At 42.2% G+C, this 24,730-nt stretch overlaps 1 protein-coding gene across 1 annotated transcript in view; it reads right to left on the bottom strand.

The window, feature by feature from the left end:
* Nucleotides 1-24,730, bottom strand: part of MYO15A (myosin XVA) — a 79,474-nt gene that overhangs the window by 50,613 nt on the left and 4,131 nt on the right. Inside the window, exons 2-11 of the mRNA XM_006901204.1 lie at nt 23,186-23,268; nt 22,316-22,379; nt 21,536-21,645; nt 21,174-21,248; nt 20,849-20,939; nt 18,969-18,974; nt 18,434-18,537; nt 18,262-18,325; nt 15,339-15,452; nt 13,964-14,125 (exon numbers count right to left, since the gene is read on the bottom strand). Coding sequence (XP_006901266.1) covers nt 13,964-14,125; nt 15,339-15,452; nt 18,262-18,325; nt 18,434-18,537; nt 18,969-18,974; nt 20,849-20,939; nt 21,174-21,248; nt 21,536-21,645; nt 22,316-22,379; nt 23,186-23,268 — 873 coding nt within the window. The remainder of the gene's footprint in view (nt 1-13,963; nt 14,126-15,338; nt 15,453-18,261; nt 18,326-18,433; nt 18,538-18,968; nt 18,975-20,848; nt 20,940-21,173; nt 21,249-21,535; nt 21,646-22,315; nt 22,380-23,185; nt 23,269-24,730) is intronic.

Raw genomic sequence — 24,730 nt, 5'->3', positions numbered from 1 at the left:
TCCAATTCCTTTCGATACAGTGACTCAGTATATTCCTTCCATCTTCTTTTAATACTTCCTGGATCATTTAACATTCTGCCGAAAGCATCCTTTAGTTTATGATAAATAAACATTAGGATAATTACACAACAAACTGTAATTTTTATTAATATTATCAATAAAGTGACCAACAATCTAAATATAAAAATGGCAAAAGACTTGGGCACAATTTGAGAAACATATTTTTCCAAAGAAGATAATATATGTGAACAAAAAGTGTATGAAACATTGAATCTGAACGAAATACAAATTAAAACCACAATGAGATACAATTTCACACTCATAGGATGCTGAGTGGAAGCCTTGGTTACCTAGTGGTTAAGCCTGCTGACCAAAAATGTTCCAGTGGCTCTGTGGGAAAAATATGTGGCAGTTGATTCCATAAAGATCACAGCCTTAGAACCACATAGAGAAATCTATGCAGTCTGCTTCCAAAAATATCATAGCCTTAGGGACCACATCGGGAAATCTACTTTCCTACAGAGTTGCCCTGGGCTAGAACTGACTCATCAGGAGGAGGGGATTGTTTTTATTTTTAATATGCCTAGAATTTAAAAAAAAAGGAAATTAGTAAGTTTTGACAGTGAGAAACTGGAATCCTTGTGCAATGCTGGTCGAGATGTAAAGTAACAATACAGCTATTGTGCGAATAATCTTGTGGTTCAAGAAGTTAAACACTAAATATTAACCAATAATTTCACTCTGAGGAATTTTCTCAAGCAAAATAAAAACCTTGTGTCCACACTAAAAATATATACATGTCAAAGATACCATCTCACCTCAGCAACAAAGGCAAAGTTCAATCGTGTAGCAAACAACAAATGCTGGCAGGGTTGTGGAGAGATTGGAAGCCTTATTCACTGCTGGTGTAAATGTAAAACGTTACAACCACTATGGAAGGCAATATGGCACTTTCTCAGAAAGTTGGAAACAGAAATACCATTTGACTCAGCAATTTCACTACTAGGAATATACCCTAAAGAAACTAGAGCTGCCACCAAAACATGTATGCACACCCACGTTTATTGCTCCATTGTTCACAATATCAAAGAGATTGAACTAACTCAAATGTCCATTAACAAATGATTGGATAAAAAAGCATGGTGTATTCATACAACAGAATATTATGCAGCACTGAAAAACAAAAACAAGGAACTCATAAAATATTATACAACATAGGTTACCCTCGAGGACATTATGCTGAGTAAAATATCTCAGTCAAAAAAGGACAAATACTACTATATAACACCACTGTTATAAAACAGAACTGACATGGGGATTGAGGGGAAACTGACAAAAGAGGGGATAAATAATGAACACTGCATTGGAACTGATGGAGCAAAGAGTTTTTTTAAAGGAATACATGATTATCAAAACAACTCACCCCAGTAAGAATAGCAAAATTTAACAGAGCAGCAAACATCAAATGCTGGCGAGGTTGTGGAGAAACTGGAACCCTTATTCACTGCTGGTGAGAGTGTAAAATGGTGCAATCACTGTGGAAGGCTGTATGGCTCTGTCTCAAAAAGTTGCAAAGAGATATACCATTTGACCCAGCACTTCCACTACTGGGAATTTACCCTAAAGAAACCATAACTGCCATCCAAGCACATATATGCACACCAGTGTTTATTGCGGCTTTGTTCTCAATAGCAAAGAGCTGGAGGCAGCCGAAGTGTCCATTAACAGATGAGTGGATGGAGAAGCTCTGTTATATTCACACAATGGAATACTATGCAGCACTGTAAAATAAAGAACTCATGAATATTATTCAAAATGGATGATCCTGGAGGACATTATGCTGAGTGAAATATCTCAGTCACAAAAGGGCAAATATTGCATAGGGCTACTGTTGTAAAACAGGACTGACATCAGGGTTGAGAGAAGACCAAAAAGGAGGGTAGGAATGATGTATCAATGAGGCTGTTGTTCTTTTTCTTTTTTTTTTTTTTTTAAAAAAAGGAAGATATATTTATTCTTTTTCTTTTCAAGGAGAAGAGTGATTTGTGGGGAGGGATTGGGCAGGGAGAAAAATGCAACAATGAATGACAGGAAATTCCAAGTCTCTGTAAACTTTCATTAAAATTAATTTTAAAAAGAGGGAAGAAAAAGGAATACGTGATTAGGTATTATTTGTATGACAACCGTCCAGAACAAGTAGTGCATAGCAAAGCGGACTGGGAAATGGAGGCTATTGTTGTTGTTGTTGTTGGGTGCCATCGAGTCAAGCACAACTCACAGAAACCCTATGAACAAAAGATCTGAATCCTGTTCTATCCTGGGCCATCCTCACACTCCCTGACACACAGGAGTCCATTGCAGCAGTCACTGTGACAACTCACCTGGTTGAGGGCCGTCCTCTACTTTGCTGAGCCTCCACCCTTCCCAGTATCATGTCCTTCTCCAAGTAACAGCTCCTCCTAACAACATGCCTAAAGTATGTGAGGTGAAGCCTCATCATTCTTGCCTCCAAAGGACACTCTGGCTGCACCCTTTCCAAGACACATCTATTTGTTCTCTTGGCCATTCATGGGATGTTCAGTGCTCTTCTCCAACATCACAGCTCAAAGGCTTCAATTCTTTTTCTGTCATCCTTATTCATTGTCCAGCTCTCAAATGCATGGCAAGTAAGTGGAAAGACTATGGCCTGAATCAGACAGGTTAGTCATCAAACTGACATCATTAAACCTCAATAATGTGAAAAGGTTCCTAACTGCAATGTGTCTCATTTCCTGACTGCAAGTACCAAGGGTGTTAAGTGTGGATCCAAGCAAGATAAAGCTGTTGACAGTTTCAATTTCTTCTCCATCCGTCAAAACACGCCTATTAGTCCAGTGGTAAGAAGGTTTGTTTTCTTGGCACTGAGACGCAATCCATATCAAAGGCTTTCATCTTCTGCAACAAGTGTTTTAAGTCTTCCTCACTTTCAGCAAAGAAGGCTGTGTCATCTGCCTAACACAGGTTATTGATGAGTCTCCTTCCAATCCTGATTCAACACTCCTCTTCAGTCCAGCTCTCTTATAATTTGCTCAGCATATAGATTGAACAGGTATGGAGACAGAATACAGCTCTATCACACTCTCTTCTCAATTTTAAACCATGTAGTATTACCCTGCTCTGTTCACACAACAGCCTCTTGTTTCAGATTCAGTTTCTACAGTAGCACAATTAAGTGCTCTGGGATTTCCAATCTTCTCAATGTCAGCCACAACTTGCCATGATCTACACAGTCAAATGCCTTTGCATAGCCAATAAAACACAACTAGACATTCTTCTAGTATTTCTTACTTTTAGGCAGGATCCATCTGACATCAGCAATGAAGTCCCTGGTGCCACGGCCTCTTCTAAATTCTGCTTGAACTTCTGGTTCCCTATCCGTGGTTCCAGCCATTTTTTAATGATCTTCATCAGTATTTTGCTCACCTGTAATATTAATGATATTGTTCAATAGTTTCCACATTCAGCTGGACACCTTTCTTGGGAATGGGAACAAATACGGCCCTCTTCCAATCCATTGGTCAGACACCTGTCCTCCAAATTTCCTGCGCATCCAAGGCTGCATGTGTTAATTGAAACAAGTCAATTGGTATCCCATCAATTCCTAGGGCCTTTTTTTTGCCAATGCCTTCAATGTATCTTTTACTTCCTCCTTCATTAGCACTGGCTCCTGTTCTTCCTGAAATTTTCAGTATCAATCTTATACAGAGTGAGTTCTTCCCTTTTATTCCCCAATTCCAGCTCTCTGCACACTCCATTATAATACTTTTCTTTGTCCTCCCGAGCTGCCCTCTGAAATATTCTGTTCAGCTATTTTACTTCAACATATTTCCCTTTTGTTTTAGCTTCTTAAAGCTCCATTACAATCTTCAGTGTCTCTTCTGACATTTTTTTTCTTTCTCCTCTGTTTTTGATCTTTTGCTTTCTTCATGGAGGATATCCTTGATATTATCCCACAACTCATCTAGTCTTCGATCGTTAATGTTCAGCACCTCAAACCTATTCTTAAGATGATCTTGAAATTCAGTTGGAATACATTTTTTTAAATAGATTTAAGATCATATCTTTGTTCCTGTGGACTTAATTTTTTCGGCCTCAAGGAGGGGAGGGAGGAAATGATGCAACAATGTATGGTTTTCGGGTTTTTTTTTTCTTTTTAAAGTGAACAGGGGTGACTGGCGGGTAGGGAAGAAAATGTGCAACAACGAATGAATGAAAATCCCACTTTTCTGTAAACTTTCATCAAAATCACAATAAAAAAGGAAAATATGTACACGCATGTTCCAAGCTGCACTATTATAACCAAATGGTTGAAACAACACAAATTCAACTATAGAATGGCAAGCAAAATATGTTACATAAAATGAGTATTATACAGTCACAAAATAAAATCTTCACACACGCTACAAATTGGATAAACCCTGAAATCAGTGTGGTAAATTAAAGAAGCTGGATACACAAGGGGAAATACTGTATGATTCACGAATATAAAATATCCAAAATAGGCAAATCCATAGAAACAGAAAGCAGGTTAGCAGGGCCTTGGGGTAGGGGGTTGGAAGTAACTACTTAACAGATAGGGGTTTCCTTTTGCAGTGATGAAAATACTGGAACCAGACAAGGTGGTGGCTACCACAGTGACTGTCCTGAATTCCACTGAAATGTCCATTTAACACACTTAAGTGAAATTCACTTCAATCTTAAACATATTTTAAGATCATGGGGAAAATTCATAAATTGGATTCCTACTTTACACCTTGTTATGGTTGTTATGTGTCATCAAGTCACTTTCAATTCATAGCGACACTATGTACAACAGCCCTAAGCCCTGCTCTATCCTGTGCCAACGTTGTCTCTGACACACCTATCTCAACCACTCCAGTGACTGAATCAATCTATCTCATCGAGGGTCTTCTCTTGTGCTGTCTCTCTACCCTCCCAAGCATGAAGTCCCTCTCCAAAGACTGGCCCTTTCTTGCAATATGTCCAAAGTATGTCAGACTCTGGGTCAGAATCTTTGCCTCCAAGGAAGTCTGGTTTCACCCTTTCTAGGAAGAACCTAGGGTTGCTGTGATTCTGAACTTTGTGTCACTGCGGTGTCACATGGCATAATGATTACCCATGGTAGACAGTGTTTGGTGAAGCTCCAAGTTTAAGACAGGTTTGGAAGCAGGAGTGGCATCCACTTCCTAAACAACATGCCTCTGGAAACTCTATGAACTTTGAGAACCGGCAATGGTAATGGAGGTCTTTTGTTTAAAGTGTCACTATGAGTCATGATTGACTCAATGGCAATCAAGAGCAACAGCAATAGCAATCTTCAGTACTCTGGAGAGGTCCCTGACAGCCGACTTTCCCAGTGCAATTTGTCTTTTGATTTCCTGGCTTCCTCCTGGTACCAAGAGTGTTGTTTGTGGAGCCAAGCAAACTAAAGCTGTTAACAACAGGATGAACCTGTTTGTTTTCCTGTTAGTCCATGGTATATTCAATACTCTTCTCCACCACCACAGCTCAAAGGCATCAATTCTCTATCATTCCTAGTCATTGTCCAGCTCTCTGACACAAAGCAAACAATAGCAAAGACTAAAGGTGCGTCTGGTACAGGCCCTGGTCTTTGAAATCACTTGTCATAACAGAGAACTGGACAATGACCAGGGAGGATAGAAGGAGAATTGATGCTTTTGAGGTTTGGTGCTGGAGAAGAGTGCTGAAGGTGCCATGGACTACTAAGAGAACAAACAGATTCATCCTGGAGAGGGCTAAACCAGGCTGCGCCTTGGAGGCAAGGATTCTGAGGCTTCGTCTGACATACTTTGGTCATGTTGTAAGGAGAGACCAGTCGTTGGAGAGGGTCATCATGCTTGGGAGGGTGGAGGGCAGGCGCAGGAGGGGAAGGCCTTCTGGGAGGTGGACTGATTCGGTGACTGGGACAATCAGGATGAGGGTGTCGGAGGCAATGAGATTGGCACAGGACAGAGCAGAGTTTAGAGCTGTTGTACATAGGGTCGCTCTGAGTCGCAAGCGACTCGACGGCACATAACAACAACAACAATAGCCTAGATCAGACGCACTTTAGTCTCCAGACTGACGTTGCTGCTTTTCGGTACTCTGGAGAGGTCCCTGACAGTCGACTTTCCCAATGCAATTTGTCTTTTGATTTCCGCCTCTTGGTATCAAGAGTGTTGCTTGTGGAGCCAAACAAACTAAAGCTGTTAACAATCTCAATCTCTTCACCATCTATCTTAATACTGCCAATTCAGCCCAGTGGTGAGAATCTTTGTTTTCTTGCTGTTGAGCGTCAATCCATATTGAAGGCTGAAGTCCTTGACCTTCTGCAGCAAGTGCTTCAGGTCCTCCTCAGTTCTAGCAAGCAGAGTTGTACCATCTGCATAACCCAGGTTGTTGATGAGTATTCCTCCAATCCTGATAATACATTCCTCCTCACAGAACCCAGCCTCCTGGATGATCTGTTCCACATATACATTGAAAAGGTACAGAAACAGGATACATCCCTGGCATATACCCATCGACTGCCAGGAGAACAGGTTCATCCTAGAGAAGGTGAAACCAGGCTGCTCCTTGGAGACAAGGATTCTGAGGCTTTGTCTGACATATTTTGAGCATGTTGCAAGGAGGGATCAGTCCTTAGAGAGGGACATCATGCTTGGAAAGGTGGAAGGACAGAGAAAGAGAGGAAGATCATCAGTGAGATGGATTGATTTCGTGACTAGGGTAATGAGGGTAGGTGTGTCAGAGAGTAAAGTTGGGACAGGTTAGAGCAGGTTTCAGGGCTATTGTACATAGGGTCACAATGAGTCACAAGCAACTTGAGGCACATAAAAACAAAAACAACATACTGGTTTACTTACAAAGTTCATAAAATTTGTACACATTGTTTTTCTAAAAAAATGTGTATACGTTATTTTTCACACGAGATCATTTCCCTTTTAACTCATGCCTCCCTCCACCCATTAAATTGTGTGAACCTATCATTAAGCACTCTCCTCCCCTCCTTGGATCCTCGTACTTGTTCTACATACTTGTCTTACATAGTGTTTGTCCTTTTGAGACTGAGTTAGCTCACTAAACATAGTGCTCCCTAGTCCCGCCCATGTTAAGTAGTAATTTACAAAATCATTGCTCCTATGTGCTCCATAGTATTCCATTTTGTGAATGTACCATAATTCCTCAATCCATTTCATTGTGGTCAGGCATTTGGGCTGTTTCCATGTTATTGCTATGGTGAATAACGCTGCTATGAACATTGGTGTACAAGTCTCTGTTTGTACCTCAGTTCTCATTTTCTCAGGGTATATTCCAAGCAGTAGAATAGCTGAGTCTAAGGAATTTCTATTTTTTGCTTTTTTGAGGAAATGCCAAACTGCTTTCCAGAGTGGTTGTACCATTTTACAATCCCACTAACAAAGTATAAGAGTTCCTATTTTGCCACATCCTCTCTGACATTTATTACTTGCTGCCTGCTAACCTTTTCCACTGATATTTGAGTAGTATTGGAGATGGTATCTCATTTTGGTTTTGATTTGCATTTCTCTAATTGCCAGTGATTTAGAGCATTTCTTCATGTGTCTGTTAGCCATCTGGATGTCCTCCTCCGAAAAGTCTTTCCGTATCTTTTGCCCATTTTGTAATTGGGTTATCAGTCTTTTTCTTCTGGAGGCCCTGTAGGATTCTGTAAACTTTTGTCATTAAATCCTTTTCTAAGATGGTATTGCCAAATGTTTGTTCCCAGTCAATAGGTTTTTTTTTTAACCTGTTGGGGAAAGGTTTTGATCAGCACAAAGGTTTAATCTTTAGAAGGTCCCATTCATCAATTTTATCCATTTCAGATTGTGCATTTCTGGCTGTATTTGGCAGTCTCTTTATATCATAGACCGGGCTTTCTAACCTTGGTCCCAGTTTTTCTCTTATGAACTTTATGGTTTTGGGCTTTATTCTGAGGTCTCTGGTACACCTTGAGTTTTTTTTTTATTTTTTTAGTTGTATTTTTTTTTGGGGGGGATGTGGATATTCTTTCAGCTTTCTGTAGGTAGTAGTCCAATTCTGCCAGCACCAATTGTTGAAGAGGTTGTCATTCCCCATTTGATAGATTTAATTTCCTTGTTGAATATCAGTTGATCGATGGGTACATTTTGGGGTTTTCAATTCTGTTCCACTGGTCTATGTGCCTGCCATTGTATCAGTACCATGCTGTTTTTGTTACTACCACTGTGTAGCAGGTTTTGAGATCAGGGAGTGCTATGCCTCCCACTTTATTTTTGTTTTTCAGAAGCACTTTGCTTATTCAGGGTCTCTTTCTTCTCCAAATAAACTTGAGTTTCCCTTTTGATCTCCTTGAAAGTGAATTTGAGGGAGCTCTGTTGGCCTAGTGGCAAGAAGCTGTGCTGTAATCCCAAAAGTACATGGTTCGAATCCATGAGATGCTCTACTGGAGAAGGAGGGGCAATCTCCTCCTGTGCCCGTCAGATCTGACTCAATGGTATGCAACAAGAAAAAAAAAAGTCAATTTGGTATCTGTATTATGTTGGATATGTAGATTGCTTTTGATAGGACTGTCATTTTCACAATGTTGAGTATTCCTATCCATGAACAGGAAATATTTTTCCATTTATTTAGGTCTTTTATTGTGTCTCGCAAAAATGTTCTATAGTGGTCTTTGTATAAGTCTTTTGTGTCTCTAGTTCGGTTCTCTCCCAAGTATTTGTGGTTGGCTATTGTAAATGGTACTGATTTCTTGAATTCTTTCTCTGAGTTTTCTTTGTTACTGTAGAGAAATCCCACTAATTTTTGGATATTGATCTTATATCCTGTCACTCTACTAAACTGGTCTATTAACTCTAACAGGGTTTTGGTTGAGTCTGAGGAATTTTCTGTGTACATTATCATATCATCTGCATAGAGCGACAGGTTAACCATTCTTTACTAATTGGGATGCCTTTTATTTCCTTCTTTTGTCATATTTTTCTAGCAAGCACTTCCAATACAATACTGAATAGAAGTGGTGACATCCTTGTCTAGTCTCTGTTCAGAAAGAAAATGTTTTTAGTCTTTCTCCATTGAGAATGATGTTGGCTCTTGGTTTTGCACATATACTTTTTAACTATGTTAAGGAAATTCCCTTCTATTCCATTTTTGTTGAGTGTCTTAATCAGGAAATGGTGTTGGATTTTGTCAAATGCCTTTTCTGCATCAATTGCTAGGATCATACAGTTCTTGTTATTTGTTTTGTTAATGTGATGAATTATGTTGATTGTATTTTTTATGTTGAACCATCCCTGCATACCTCTTACATGATTAAGAAGACAATGAGACCCCAAAGAAACCATAACTATCACCCAAGCAGATATATGCACACTCATGTTTATCGCGGCTTTGTTCACAATAGCAAGGAGTTGGAAACAACCTAAATGCCCACCAATAAATGAATGGATAGAGAAGCTGTGGTTTATTGACACAATGGAATACTACACTGCATTGAAAAACAAGGAACTCATGAAATATTATAAAAAATGGGTGACCCTGGAGGACATATGCTGAGTGAAATATCTCAGTCACAAAAGGACAGATACTGCATAGTGCCACTGTTGTAAAAAGGAACTGACATTGGGACTGGGGGGAGGCTGAGAAAGGTGGAATAAATTATGTGTACTGCATTGAAACAGATGAGGGAGAGAACTGTTTAAAAGGGATACCTGAGTAGGTATTATTGTGATGACAGGAATCCAGAATGAAGGCTGTATAGTGGATTGGACTTGCTGGGAGGGATTGTATAACAATGAAATATTTTTTCTTTTACCTTTCACAGAGAAGAGCAAACTGGGAGAGGAGGGGTGGGCAGGGAGAAAAGTGCAACAATGAATGAATGGATATCGAAAATGTCTGTATTACAATTAATAATTAAAAAAAACTTTTTAAAAAAGACAATGAGATGGCATATAAAGAAAGTTGAAAGAAAATAATTACCAAGCCAGGATCCTGTACCCAGCAAAGCTCTCCATCAAATATGAAAAAGAAATCACATTCTTTGCAGAAAAGAAAGAAGGAGTCTGCGAAAAAAGACCAAACCTACAAGAACTTTTAAGGAAAGTTCTTCAAAAAGAGGCACCAAGGGAAAGTAGATGAACCATAATAACCAAAACAACAGAAAAAATAATACAGCAAAATGGCAATGATAAAACCTGGCCTGTCAATAATCACACTTAATGTTAATGGACTTAATGTACCAATTAAGAGAAAGACAGTAGCAGAAAGGATAAAAAAACAAAGCCCATCAATATGTCGCCTACAAGAGACACATCTAATGAAAGAAGTGAAGGATAGACTCAAAATCAAAGGCTGGGAAAAAAATATCAAGCAAATGTTGTTGTTGTATGTGTCGTCGAGTCGTTTGCGACTCATAGCGACCCTATGTACAACAGCCCTAAGGCCTGCTCTATCCTGTGCCAATCTCACTGCCTCGGACACACCCATCCCGATTACCCCAGTCACTGAATCAATCCATCTCGTAGAGGGTCTTCCCCTCTTGCGCCGTCCCTCCACCCTCCCAAGCATGATGTCCCTCTCCAAGGACCTGTCCCTCCTTGCAACATGCCCAAAGTATGTCAGATGAAGCCCCAGAATCCTTGCCTCCAAGGAGTAGCTTGGTTTAACCCTCTCCAGGATGAATCTGTTTGTTTTCTTGGCAGTCCATGGTACATTCAATACTCTTCTCCAGCACCACAGCTCAAAGGCATCAATTCTCCTTCTGTCCTCCCTAGTCATTGTCCAACTCTCTGATGAATAACAAGTGATTGCAAAGACCATGGCCTGTATCAGGCGTACCTTAGTCTCCAGAGAGACACCGTTGCTCTTGAGTACTTCAGAGAGGTCCCTAACAACAGACTTTCCCATCGCAATACATTTTTTTATTTATTTCCTGGCTGCTGGTGCCAAGAGTGTTGACCGTGGAGCAGAGCAAATGGAAGCTGTGAACAATCTCAATCTCTTTGCCATCCATCCTGATGCTACAAATTGGTCCAGTGGTGAGAATCTTTGTCTTCTTCACATTGAGCCTCAGTCCATACTGAAAGCTGCAGTCCTTGACCCTCTGCAGCAAGTTCATGAGGTCCTCCTCAGTTTCAACTGAGTGTGGAAACTACAGAACAATATCATTGATTTCACATGCAAGCAAGATTCTACTGAAGATTATCCAAAAACGACTGGAACAGCACATCAGCAGAGAACTGCCAGAAGTCCAGGCTGGGTTTAGAAGGGGTCGGGGTACTAGGGATAGTGTAGCTGATGTTAGATGGATCTTAGCTGAAAGCAGGGAATACCAGAAGAATGTCTATCTGTGCTTCATTGATTATGCAAAGGCATTTGACTGCGTGGATCATAACAAACTGTGGCTGACTCTGAGAAGAATGGGAATCCCAGAACATTTAATTGTGCTAATGCGAAACCTATACTTGGACCAAGAGGCAGCTGTCAGAACAGAGAAGGGTAACACTGCATGGTTCAAAATTGGGAAGGGTGTACACCAGGGATGTGTCCTATCTCCATACCTTTTCAACCTGTATGAAGAGCAGATTATCCGAGAGGCTGGGCTCTATGAGGAGAATTGTGGTGTCAGGCTTGGTGGAATATCTATTCACAATCTGCGTTATGCAGATGACACAACCCTGCTTGCACCAAATGATAGACCTGCTAAATACATAAAACAACCATTAACAGAACTGAAGAAAGAAATAGACAGCACCACAATAGTGGTAGGAGACTTTATCACACCACTCTCAACAAAAGATGGGTCAACTCAAAAGAAACTTAACAAAGATGCAGAAGTCTTAAACTACACAATCAGCCAACTTGACCTTGTGGATGTATTCCTAACACTGTACCCAACTAAAATTCAATTAACTTTTTTTCTTAAGTGCACATTGTACATTTTCCAGAACTGATGACATATTAAGGCACAAGGCAAGCCTCAACAAATTAAAAAACACTGAAATAATACAAAGTATCTTTTCAGACTACAATATCAGAAAACTAAAAATTAACCACAAGAAGATAACACTCATAAAGCCATCAATGTGGAAGCTAAATAACACCCTGCTAGAACACAATTGGATTATAGAAGAAGTAAAGAATGAAGTAAAAAAGTTCCTCAAAACAAAATGATAATGAAAATACAATGTACCTCTGGGATATGAGTAAGGTAGTCCTTGGGGCAATTAATAGCAATAGGCAAACACATAAAAAAGGAAGAAAGAAGAAAAATTAATACTCTAACTCAAAACCTTCATCAAATAGATAAATAACAGCAATCTAACCCGACAGCCTATCGATGAAAGGAAATTATAAGAACAATAGCTGAAATCAATGAGATAGAAAACAGAAAAACAATTGAAACCATCAATAAGACCACGAGCTGTTTTTTTTTAAAGATCAGTAAAATTTACAAACGATTGGCAAACTTAAGAAAAAAGGAAAGAAGACCCAAATAACTCAATTAAGGAATGACAGAGGTGACATCACAACAAAACCAGAAGAAATGAAATCTATAATATTGGAATATTATGAAAACCTGTATTTGGATAAATCTGAAAATTTAGAGGAAATTGACAAATTCCTTGTAACTCATGCCCTACCCAGACTGACATAGTCAGATATAGAACACTTGCACAGACTCATCACAAAAGAAGAAATTGCGCAGGTCATAAAAAGATTTCCCCCACCAAAAAAAAGTCCTGGACTAGATAGCTTACAGTTGCATTCTACCAAACATTCAGAGGTTTATCACCAATTCTATTTATTTCAAAATATAGAAAAATAAGAAACACTCCCCACATAATCCTAATACCAAAACCAGGCAAAGATATTACCAAAAAAAGAAAACTATAGACCAATATCTTTCATGAAAAGAGATGTTAAAATCCTTCACAAAATCCTAGCCAATAGAATCCAAAAGCAAAACAACAAAAAAATTCATCATGACCAAGTGGGATTATGTTCAGCTTTTTGAGAAAATGCCATAACTGCCTTCTTGAGTGGTTGTACCATTTCACAATCCCACCAGTATATAAGAGTTCATATCTCTTTGAATCCTCTCCAACATGTTTTTTGTTTTGTTTTGTTTTTGCGTGTATACCGTCAAATCTGATCTGACTGGTACAGGAGAAGATTGGCCCTCTTTCTCCAGCAGAGCATATAGTGGAACTGCATACCTCTGGCATTGCAATGCAGCATCTTGCCACTAGGCCACCAGAACTCTTTTGCATCCTCTCCAACATTTATTATAAAAGTCATAGCATTTGTTAACTAAAGCAAAAAAATAAAATAAACATTGTTTATAAGTAGTCCCAAAAGAGGATTAAATTCAACAAAGAGAAAAGCTGGCTCATGGTTATTAACTTTTAAGATTATAGTAATGGTTTCAAGGTATGTAATTAGCATCTAGAATTGGTACATGTGAAAGGATATTGGGAACATATTTGTTTGGGTTTTTTCCCTACCTCTTTTAATCACTTTATTAGGCTGTAAGTAAAAGTTTACATAGCAAATTAGGGTTCAGATTATTTGGTAACATGGGAACGTATTGGTAACAAAATGAAAACCACATGCAGCAGAAAATAAATTAATAAAAAGTGCTACCTTAAAACAAAAAATACATAAAGAAATAAAACTATAAACGACAAATTCAAGATACATTTATGGTTCATATTAGAGACAAATGGCTGATTTCTTAACATATATAAAGAGCAGTCTGTACAGCACTAAGAAAAAGATGACCACCACTGAGGAAAAATCAATAAAGGGCAAATACTGAGCAGAGGGTAGCCTGAAAGGGAAAGATTGGTGGCAGGTAAGCCTCCAAGAAGAAAGCCTTGTCCCAATCTGGAGAGGAGTGCTGTGAACTGTGACCTCTTCTTACCTCATACTTCTCAAAGTAGACATTGCCAAGGTGCAGGATGGAGGCTAAGATACGAAAGATGCTGTCTTGGTCCTCACCACTGAAGCCCAGCACCTCCATGGCCGCTAGGAGCCGCCGAAAATCATCTGCATCACTCTTCCCCTCAATCTCGCAGTTCCCACCCTGGGTGAGGCAGGGGTCAGGGGTCATAAGTAGGAGCCTGGAGCCTGCAGGCCCTACCAGCAGTGTGATTCTGAGCCAGTTCTGTAAACTCTCATCATATAGGGTATCCCACTGCCATGAGCCAGAAGATTGAGCATGGCCAACCAGGGTTACATACAGCAGTGGCTGGCTGCATTTGACCTCTGTCACAGCCTATAGCCTTTTTTTAATAGCCTTTAAGGCTATAAAAAAGAGCAGCCAGTGTTTCCTGGGAACCTCCTATGTGCCAGGTTGTGTGTAACGTTTATACGTATTTCTTTCCAATAAGGAATATACAGTAAGTGTCCCTGTGAATTGATTTGGCTCCACAATCAACACTCTTGGCACCAGCAGCCAGGAAATTAAAAGACTTATTGCAATGGGAAAGTCTGCTGTTAGGGATCTCTCTAAAGTACTCAAGAGCAACGGTGGAGACTAAGTAGCTTTGGTGTTGGAGAAGAGTGTTGAGGGTACCATGGACTGCTAAGAAAACAAACAGATTCATCCTGGAGAGGGTTAAACCAGGCTGCTCCTTGGAGGCAAGGATTCTGAGGCTTCGTCTGACATACTTTGGTCATGTTGTAAGGAGAGACCAGTCATCATGCTTGGGAGGGTGGAGGGCAGGCGCAGGAGGGGAAGGCCCTCTGGGAGGTGGACTGATTCAGCGACTGGGGCAATCAGGATGAGTGTGTCAGAGACAATGAGATTGGCACAGGACAGAGCAGAGTTTAGAGCTGTTGTACATAGGGTCGCTATGAGTCGCAAGCGACTCGACGGCACATAACAACAATAACAACAACATCCCTGTGAAGTGGATGCTATAGTGTTCCTATTGTCCATATGAGGATCCTGACGCACAAAAAGACTCTAGGCTGGAAAGCACCCTTCCCGGCTCCAGAAAAATAAGAGACTCATACAATCTACTTTGAACTACAAAGACTTCTAATTTCCTTACTGTCACAAAATGCTTAAATCTGAACCCTCCCCACCTCAAACCTTCACTATCCATTAGGACAGTATGATTTAGCTGCTCATCCACCACAGGGGGTGATGGAGGGTCAGAGAATTAGGCTTGTAGAGCATCCTTTATTCTGCTCCCATGGAAGATTGAGTCTATGCTAACTGGAAGCCTAACCCCTATCTCACTGGTATCCCACACCCCCACAGGCCCTGTGGGGCTCTCTGACACACCCACCTGATTTAGGTAGTAGTAGGTCTCTGCCTCCTGTAGGCTAAAGTTCTGGCAGACCTGGGTGGGCAGCCCAGCCAGCAGCTCGTAGAAGATATGGTAGTTCCGTTCATTTTTGGCCTGCAAGATGGTGAGATGGTGGGCCTCCAAAAGGGAACACTTGCACGCGCATACACACACACCCCTCTTCCCTCATATATACAAGGGGTACCTCGTAACAAGTCTGGGTAAGGTAGGGTGAATGGTGCAGGTACACCAGTAATAAGTGATGGAGAGCAGGTGCCATAGGTTTTGTTTGGAAAAATGAGAGAAAGATAGCCTATCTCTGATGTGAAATGACCACATAACACCTGCATCCACAGGCCCACATGTGCAAATACAGAGCCTTCCATAAGGCACTCAGCTAGGCAGGCTGGACATTTCCTAAGCCCCTGGATAGAGCAGAGAGCAAGATAAACAAGCCTCCCAAGAATACATGGAGTCATGTGATTATTGTGGAAAATGGTTTGGTGCCTCCTTAAAAAGCTCAGAAGAGAGAAATACCATTTGAACCAATAATTCCTCTACTAGGTATATATCCTAAAGAAGTAAATCTGCAACACAAACAAATATATGCACATCCATGTTCATTGCAGTGCTATTTAAAATGTCAAAGAAGTGGAAACTCAAGCATCCATGAACAGATGAACAAACTATGGTTCATATACAAACAATGGACAGTAGCACTTAAGAATAATAATGAAAAAAAGAATAATAATGAATTTGTGAAATATCAGATAACATGGATGAATCCAGAGGCTTTGTACTGAGTTAAATAAGTTAGTAACAAAAAAAGACCAATATTGTATAAACCATTATTACAAAAAGCTTAAGAAAGGTTTATACACAGATAGAATCATTCTTGGGTAGTTACCAGGGATGGGAAGAGAAGGGCAGGAGTGTAAAAAAATCAGTAAATAGGGTAACAGGAACATTTTTAGACAGATGAAGGGAAATGCCATATACAATAAGGAGAAACTCAGCTTAATGCCACTAAAGAGAGGGAAGACACAGAGAGTTACACAAAAATACAGTAAAAACAGGTAACGCTATTACATACACAATCTTGTATATCAGTAATAATAAACAGTAACCTACTTATGGATGGACATACAGTTAGATAGGCAAAATGAACAGATAAGGATAGGTGAAAGACTATGCTCATGATCACATGTAAGATTGGCAGATTTTGTGTCTACATTCATGTTAGTATAGCCATGTATATAGAAGAGCCTACAGGGAACAAATTTACATAACCTTCTGAATCAGAACCCATTACACCAAGAAGATATATTAATGGTTCTAGACCTTGGGAGTCTCACAGGATGTCAAAGTCAGTCTGTACAGCACAGCCCCCAAAGATAATGTTTTACATCCTAATTTGGTAAGCAGTAACTGGGATCTGCATTAGAAAAGATCCAGTGGAGATCTGAAAAGATGGGCTGATAGTGGTTAATAATGATTAATTTAATAAGATACAATGTAAGAATTTGTGAAATATTGCACAACATGGACGAATCTAAAGTAAATTCTACTGAGGACAATTACGGTATAATGTCACATTACAAAGGTTTACACACAGGTACAATCAACCTTGGTTGTTAATAGGGATAGAAAGAGTGGGAAAGAGGAGTAAAATGTAATAAATTGGTAAGCTAGGTGAAGGGAAAAGCAATATGCAATTATGGATGATTAGACATTGTAATTCATTTACTTCATCTATGATAGTTAATGTTATAAAACAAAACATCTATGAATGTATGAAAAACCAAATGAAGAATAAATTTTAAAAAAACAAAACAAAACCAACATCACAAAACCCATAGCTTTTAAGCCACCTTCTGAGATGCAACTATTAAGTCTCTCCATGTCCTAAAGTAAAGAAAGGCAGGGGGTGGGGGGCTGCAATGGGGAAGCAAAGAGGTACAGAAACAACTGGTCCCAAGGATTAACAGACCACTTGAATCTCAACTTCCCTAACCTGAGACAAGAAGGAAGACAGTGCCCAGCTATCAATGATGGTCATTTTCAAAAGGATCAAAGTAGAAGGTTCTGGCTAGAGTAGGCGGGAAATGTTAAACACAAAATTTAAAAACAATAATGGCCACATTTACTGGTCCAATAGAGACTGGTGGAACCCCAAGAGTGCAGCACTTAGTTACCCCTCAAAATAGGATGAAATTCATCTCCATGGCTCAATTTGCAGATAAGCAAAAGAAATTACTGTAACATGAACATCAGGAAGGCACTCACTCTTTACAACTGACCACACAACATCAAAGGGCAGCATTTTTCAGTGATAACACTCAGAAGACAGGAAACGATAAGGATTGAAGGATTAATGGAAATGAGATTCACAGGTAGGAAGTAGAAAGAATGCAGTTACATGATGTATATTCTAATTTACGTCATAAAACAAATTATGCATGAATGGTTGAATGGAATACCAACTAACTTTGTAAACTTTCACTCAAATAACATGCTCAAAGTATGCATTTGCCCTGCCAGTGAGATTCAGCCAGCATGTCACTGATCACAGCATAACATGGGTCAGATGGTAATAAGTGCTTTGATAAGAATTAAAGCAGTGGAGACACAAGGAGTTCCAGTGAAGTTTGACAATCAGTGAAGATGCTCAGAGAAAGTGAGGGGTTTGGTCACATCAGTATCAGAGGGAAGAGGGAACAAGAGGTGCAAAAGCCCTAGGGCATGTGCCAGGCTTGCTTCAGGAAGAGCAAGAAACCCTGTATGGTGGGATGGGTGTGTGTGTATAAGCACAATCGTGCTCACATGTGTACAAACATGTAAGCATTACTCATGAACTCTCAGCCTTCACCAAGCCTACCATGTGGAAGTTATGTAGATCCACTCCAACACTCAGAAGGCTCACCTGGAACACAATCCTGGACTTCTCAAGCAAGTACTGGGAAGTAATGGCACCAGAGATGACACCTCTGAAGGAGGGAACACAGCATAAGGTTGGGTGGCAGTAGCTCTGGAGCAGGGTATGTGGTATACATGAGGTCAAAGTTCCCTAAGTGCCCCTTCCCTTACCCACTCACCTTTCCAGAAAGATCTCCATGAACTTCCCAAAGCGGCTAGAGTTGTCATTCCTTACGGTTTTGGCGTTCCCAAAGGACTCCAAGAGAGGTGTTGCCTCTAGTATCTGGACCCCAGAAGATGTGGGACTCGGGGGGCTGGGCACTGTTCTGGGGTCCTAGGATAGGGAATATGGCTGGGACTACTCCTAGGTTTCCACAGATACAGCCCACTCCAAGAAATCCCTTGTAAGAGGTAACTGTGTGACTCCCTAGAGTCTGAGTTCTCCCCAGTGTCCCTGCTGCTTTGACTCACCTCTCCCTAACTCTCACATTGCTAGTGCTATGTGATCTCTCCCTGGACTCTGACACACCACAGCCGCCGCACAAAACTCCTCTGCCATAGACCTCTGATGCCTCTTCCTGCCTATACTTCCCTCTGCACATGTGTGAACAAACTGACACATCCACACAAATGAGTGTCCACATGGACATGAGAACATATGTGCAACATGCGCAGACACACACACACATACACACACACACACAAACCAAGTACCTTTATCTTCAGGAGCACAGGGCAGAGAAAAAAAAAGGTCAAGAACAGAAGCAAACTGAGCCTCTCTACTCCTGGGATCTGGAGCTTCAGACCATGGGAACACTTTTGGCCACCAGATTGAAACAAACCTGGAACTTTCTAAAGCCAACAAATCTTTAGCCTCTGCCTTCAGATGACCAGAGTCTAACTGCTAGAACAATCTAGGGATGTACCACACATGCCTTTCTGGACACTGCTGTCTGGAGGCTGAGGTGCTCACCTACCTGGCTGGATCACACTCATCGTCTTTAATATGTTGCTTACCTGTCACTTGCTTGGTGACAGCAGCATAACTGAAATGAGGAGGACAGTCCCCACTTTGTTCCACAGTTGCCCTCAGCACCACCAGCAACTCATTCTCTTCCCATTTGGGCATGTACCCTCTTTCTCCTCCACTAGAACCATATCCACATGAGAACGGCTACAGGATGGACCCTCCCCACCTAGAACCATACCCACATGGGACTAGCTATGGGGAGGACCTCCCCCCGAGAACCATACTCACACAGGATGGGCTACAGAATGGACCTCCACCCTAGAACTGTACCCACACAGGACAGGCTACAGGATGGACCCTCTTGAAAAGTCTGCTAAACAACTGACTAGAGCACTAATGTTGCACAGTCAGAACTGCCCAGGGGTGACCTTGGCAATGATAGTCAGTTGCCATTCAATTCTGACACCTGTGACCCTTCATGTGTCAAAAGAACCTGTTTTCACAGGGATCTTACTGGCTGGCTTCTGAAGTGACCTGCCATGTCTTTCTTCCATGGTACCTCTGGATGGATGTGGCCCACAAATTTTTAGGCAATAGCTGAACACACTAACTATTTGCACCACCCAGATGCCCTGAAAACAATGATAAAACACGCAAAACATAAACCCACTACCATCACTAACAATCCTAAAGGATGGATGGAGGGTCATTAAAAGAGAGGAAGATGCACTGACAGTTACTGAAGCATATCATTTGGCTAGGATGGCACAGGATAGGGCAAGGCTCAAATCTGTGTTCACAGGGTTGCTATGAATTGAAGTTGACTCAATGACACCTAACAACTAATGGATGTCCTCAGGGGTATCTCTTCAGCTTCTCTGTGGGGATGAGCTACCACCATGTTTGAAATTATTACCCTCAACTCATACCCTGGACCCCCTCATTGTTTTCCCCCACTATTTACCATACTTTGCATATTCAACATTTATGTAAAATATTTTTTTCTTTCAGTCTCCCAACTAGATTGGCATGTCTGTGTGGTTGAAAGATTTGTACAGTTGCAGCTCTCTGCCTCCCAAACAGCCCAGCAGCAGGTCTCCAGGAAATTACTGTGGTGTTAACACGCTCAGGGTGGGTATTCAATGCTCACTTTATTAACCCTATCCAGAAGGAGCCTAGCTTCTTTGGGACCCACACCTTCACCCAGTGTCTACTCTCTCCTTAGTTGTTCTCTAGATCCCCTTATCTACTCTTCATTCCCCCACACCCAGATCTGTCTCACTACAGGTGTGAAGGAATGGGGTCTCTGAGTTGTAACTGGGAAGATGTCAGGCAGGAGAAACAGATCAATCCCTTTGTATATGTGGTGCCAGCTCCAACCCTAGAACCTAGAGCTTCCTCTAGGAACACAGCCAGGATGGGACTCTCTATCCAGTGTTTCCTAGTGGTTCAGGGGCATAAAAAAGAGCCTGAAGTCCAACAGATTATCTGCAATTTCTGGCCAGAGGGCAACCTATCTGTAGCCTAAGCTCCTCATCTTCAAATTGGGTCCAAGGACTTTTGCCTCTTGATAAGCACATGGACATGCTCCTCAAAGGAGCATCCTGGGGAGACAGAGACCCACCTGCTGCAGGATGCCCTGCTTCTGATTCATGGCGGCCAGGTAGCGCAGAATCAACTTCGTGGCCTCAGTTTTGCCAGATCCACTTTCTCCACTGCATAGGAAAAGAGGCAGAATGAGTTTTGTTCTGTTAGCTGCCACTTCTGGGTTCCCTAGGTGTGCTAAAGATGAGGGGTGGGGTGGGGTCATGAGTGCACATCAACTAAGAGATGATGAGGAATTTCCCAGGGTCACCTTGCAAGTCTGGCCTGACAAGAATGTTCTTTGACTGACATTCTCCCATTCACCCTATGAACAGGAATTCCCTGCAACCTGGCCCATGGCTCACCTGATGATTATGCATTGGTTCTGTTTGGCATCAAGCATTGCGGTGAAGGCAAGATTCGCAATTGCAAAGAGGTGTCTGGGAAAACAAGCTGCTAGGCATCACTTCCACGAGGTGAGGCCAAGCAGGCATCTCTGTCCAGCTAAGTGGTCAGTCCTGCTCCACCCTTCACCCCTTGAGGACATGTTCCCAATCTCCCATCCTTGTTTGAGCCACTTTGGTCTCTAAATCTTGGGGTGAGAAGCCTTGGATCCAGGAGGGTGTGGCCTGGCCTGGGAAAGGCTTGTATAATTAAGCAGGTGCATTTTTTCCACTGCTCTCATCCCTGGCCCTCCCCAGCCCGCCCCCTGGTCCTAGATACTCACGGTGGGTTATCTCCCAGAGCCCTGCCGCTGTACTGCTGCACCTGTGCTGGCCCATAGATCCCAAACATCTGGTATGGATTCACTGACACCAGGATGCTGCCAATGTAGGTCTGTTGGGCAGGCGGCAGCTTCAGTTCCTACACATTTCCCCCATCCCTGCTTCTGGAGGTAGGGTCACCATTTCCTGAAGTCCAACTCAAGACTGAGCTCAAGCAGCCCAGTGCCAGCATTCACACTCACAACAAATTCCAGGCACTGTAGCAGACTGAGGCTGAGAAGGATCTGAGAGGATTAAAACCTCATAGCCATTGTTCTCCCAGGGGGCCAGGCTGCTTGCCACAAAAACTATTGCCTACTTCTTCTACTCACAAAGGCAGGTCTGGGCTCTAGAAATTCTAACGTCAACATTATGGAGGGGCAGGAGTTGGGGGAACTGGGTCATTCTGAGGCTGGCCAGTCTCCCGGGGTTTTTGCCTTCTCTACCCAGTGAGGCTAGGCACCTTATTCTATCTTCTAGAGCCAGTGGCTCATCCCATTCTGGTGATCTCCCCCATGCTGGAATTTTGGAGTTTATATTCATAGGGCCTGCATCAGAAATTGCTTATTTCTGGGTTCTGGCCTCCACCTAGGGTTTTAGACTTTGGTACTCAAGGTTCTAGTGTTCCATATTCTAACTAGAGGTCACAGGTTTGGGGCCCCACCGGAGGAGCCTGTGCGTTCATTCCTCACCCCATCTCAGGGAGATCCTACAGGCAGGGAGGCTGGCCCAAATTTACTCACATAGATGAGGTTCTGTTCAAATCTAGTCTTGATATTAGACAGCAGAGTGGTCTCCTGGAGATCTCTGAGAGGGTGCAGAGAGGTGCAGTTAGAGCCCAGGTCAAAGCTATCTCTCCCTTCAGTGTCAATGATTAAGAATAGTTTGGGCCTGGGGAGCTCTGGTGGCCTAGTGGCAAGAAGCTGCACTGCAATCCCAGAGGCGCACAGTTCGAATCCACCAGATGCTCTGCCGGGAAAGGAGGGACAATCTCCTCCTGTACCAGGCAGATCTGATTTGACAATACACACAAATAATAAAATTTAAAAAAATTTAAAAAAAAAAGCAAGGATGTGTCAGGTAAAAAAAAAAAAAATAGTTTGGGCCTGAGTTCAATTCTCATTCCTGACATAAGCCTGCTATAATACTTTGACCAAGTTACTTCTCTGAGACTCTTCACTTGGTTCTTCCTTCCCTTTGTCTCAGTTTCTTCACCTGTCTAGTGGGAATGTTAACAATGGCACTCACTGCAGTGGGGCCTGCTGGACACCACTCATTTTAAGCATCTCCAAGCTTCCAGAACTCTCACAACAGTGAAAGGGAGGGTCTTCCATCACTCTTGTTTTATGGAGAGGAAACTAAGGCAGAGAAAGGCTAAGTGATTTGGCCAAGGTCACCCAGTTGGTAAATTATAGGGCTAGATTGGAACTCAGGCCTGTATGCCCATTGTAGCTTTGATGTCTACACATTTGGTCTTCATGACATTTCATGACAAGCCATTTTGCTGATGAGGAAACTATCTGAAACATTCTGGGAGACAAAAGATACTGAGGTTAAAAAAAAAAGATATTGAGGTATGGCCGTGGCACCATTCCATCAATCCCACCACTCACTCCAGCTGCGTCATGTCCTCCACACCATCCTTCCCTTGATTCTCACGGAACTGCATGGACGGCAGATTGCGGATGGAGTGCATCTGTGAGAGAAGCTATGGGTTGGCCTGGTTAGAGGATGCCTCCCAGAGCAGTCTTCACATGCCTAAGTCCTGCTCCTGTTGTCAGGTAGGGAACTCTGAGACCAGACACACATTCCACTGTTGGACACACACAGTTTCCCTTATGACCAGACACATGACACATGAGCCATGCCCTAGCCAGCTATGGGAAGCCAAATGTCACACTAAATATTTATAATAAACCAAATGCTCTATCAGGATATGAGGGAGGCAGGGACACAAGCTGGAATTCACGCTGAAGCACTAAGGGTAAGCACTAAGGCAAACCTTAAGCAGTTACATATTCTTGTATTCTATTTGCTAACCCCTCCCTCCTGAGTCAAACACACGGTTTTCAATAGAAAAAGCTTAGCTTCATTTGCATAGAATTCTCTTTGTGATCTGTTCCCTGGCAATTTTCAATAAGGGCACAAGGAAGCTGGCTCCAGATGTTCAGAACTGTTGGCCTCCTGCTTTACCTCTGTACTTATACATTCTTGGTGTTCAGTATCGTTATCAATACTTATTAATATACTTTACCCTTGGTCAACAACAGCCAGCAGTGTCCTCTCAATTGTCCTAGATGCCCCCTCCCAGCATTCTCTGGATCCCAAGGAAGTTCTCCTGACTTGAGCCTTGTCACCTCACAGCTCTCACACCCTTCTTTCCAGCTGAACCTACACACCCAGTATGTCTGCTAGTACACAAGGGGTAACTGCAACACTGGAGAGGTTGAACCTGTCTTGCTTTTCCTAGTGCAGAGTCATGCACACAGACCTCCATAAAGACAACAGGGGACAGACCTCCTATGCACATGTATAGGCTCAGAAGACAGCAAAGACATATGGATGGAGAGAGGTCACCAGCAGGCACACCAATAGGTCCTTATACAGCTAGTGTTGCCTACACTAGGGTTGCTGGCAAGCCACCCCACTTGTGGGTTTAAAAAATTTCAACAGGATGCAAAATTTCCTGTGTGTCCATCTAATGGGCCACATATGTAAAAATACATGTTGACTGTGGACAACCAACCATGACCTCTATTTGCAGTTCATCTGTCTAACTGTGAGCACAAATATGGTGCCCTCAGCATTTTCAGCCACCTCGGCCTGAGAAGTCAAGGAAAGGAGATACAAGGATACCAGAAGTGAGCCCTGAGGGCAGCTGTGTCAGCCACTGGGCCACTAAGCAGGCCATCTTACAATGTTATCACCCTGGAGGCTCTGGCCTCCTGCCCACCCATCTACTCATGTGCTCGCCAGCAGTCAGACCCTAAATAATTCAGCCACTCACGTATTCCAGAGTTAGGAGGGCCCAGGCATTCTTGCCCCTCAGCCCTAGATGCCCTGTGGCCCGCTCTTGCAATGCTGCAGCCCACACAGTGCGAGGCACTCGCCGCTGGGGACGAGGTCCCCCCAACAGCCAGGCTGCCCCTGTAGCCATT

This window comes from Elephantulus edwardii, unplaced genomic scaffold (genome assembly GCF_000299155.1).
Source record: "Elephantulus edwardii isolate Elephantulus edwardi_28Jun2011 unplaced genomic scaffold, EleEdw1.0 scaffold00314, whole genome shotgun sequence".
In the NCBI taxonomy this organism is placed as follows: domain Eukaryota; kingdom Metazoa; phylum Chordata; class Mammalia; order Macroscelidea; family Macroscelididae; genus Elephantulus; species Elephantulus edwardii.
Note: the sequence above shows the minus strand (reverse complement) of the source record. Positions and strands in the feature narration are given on the sequence as shown.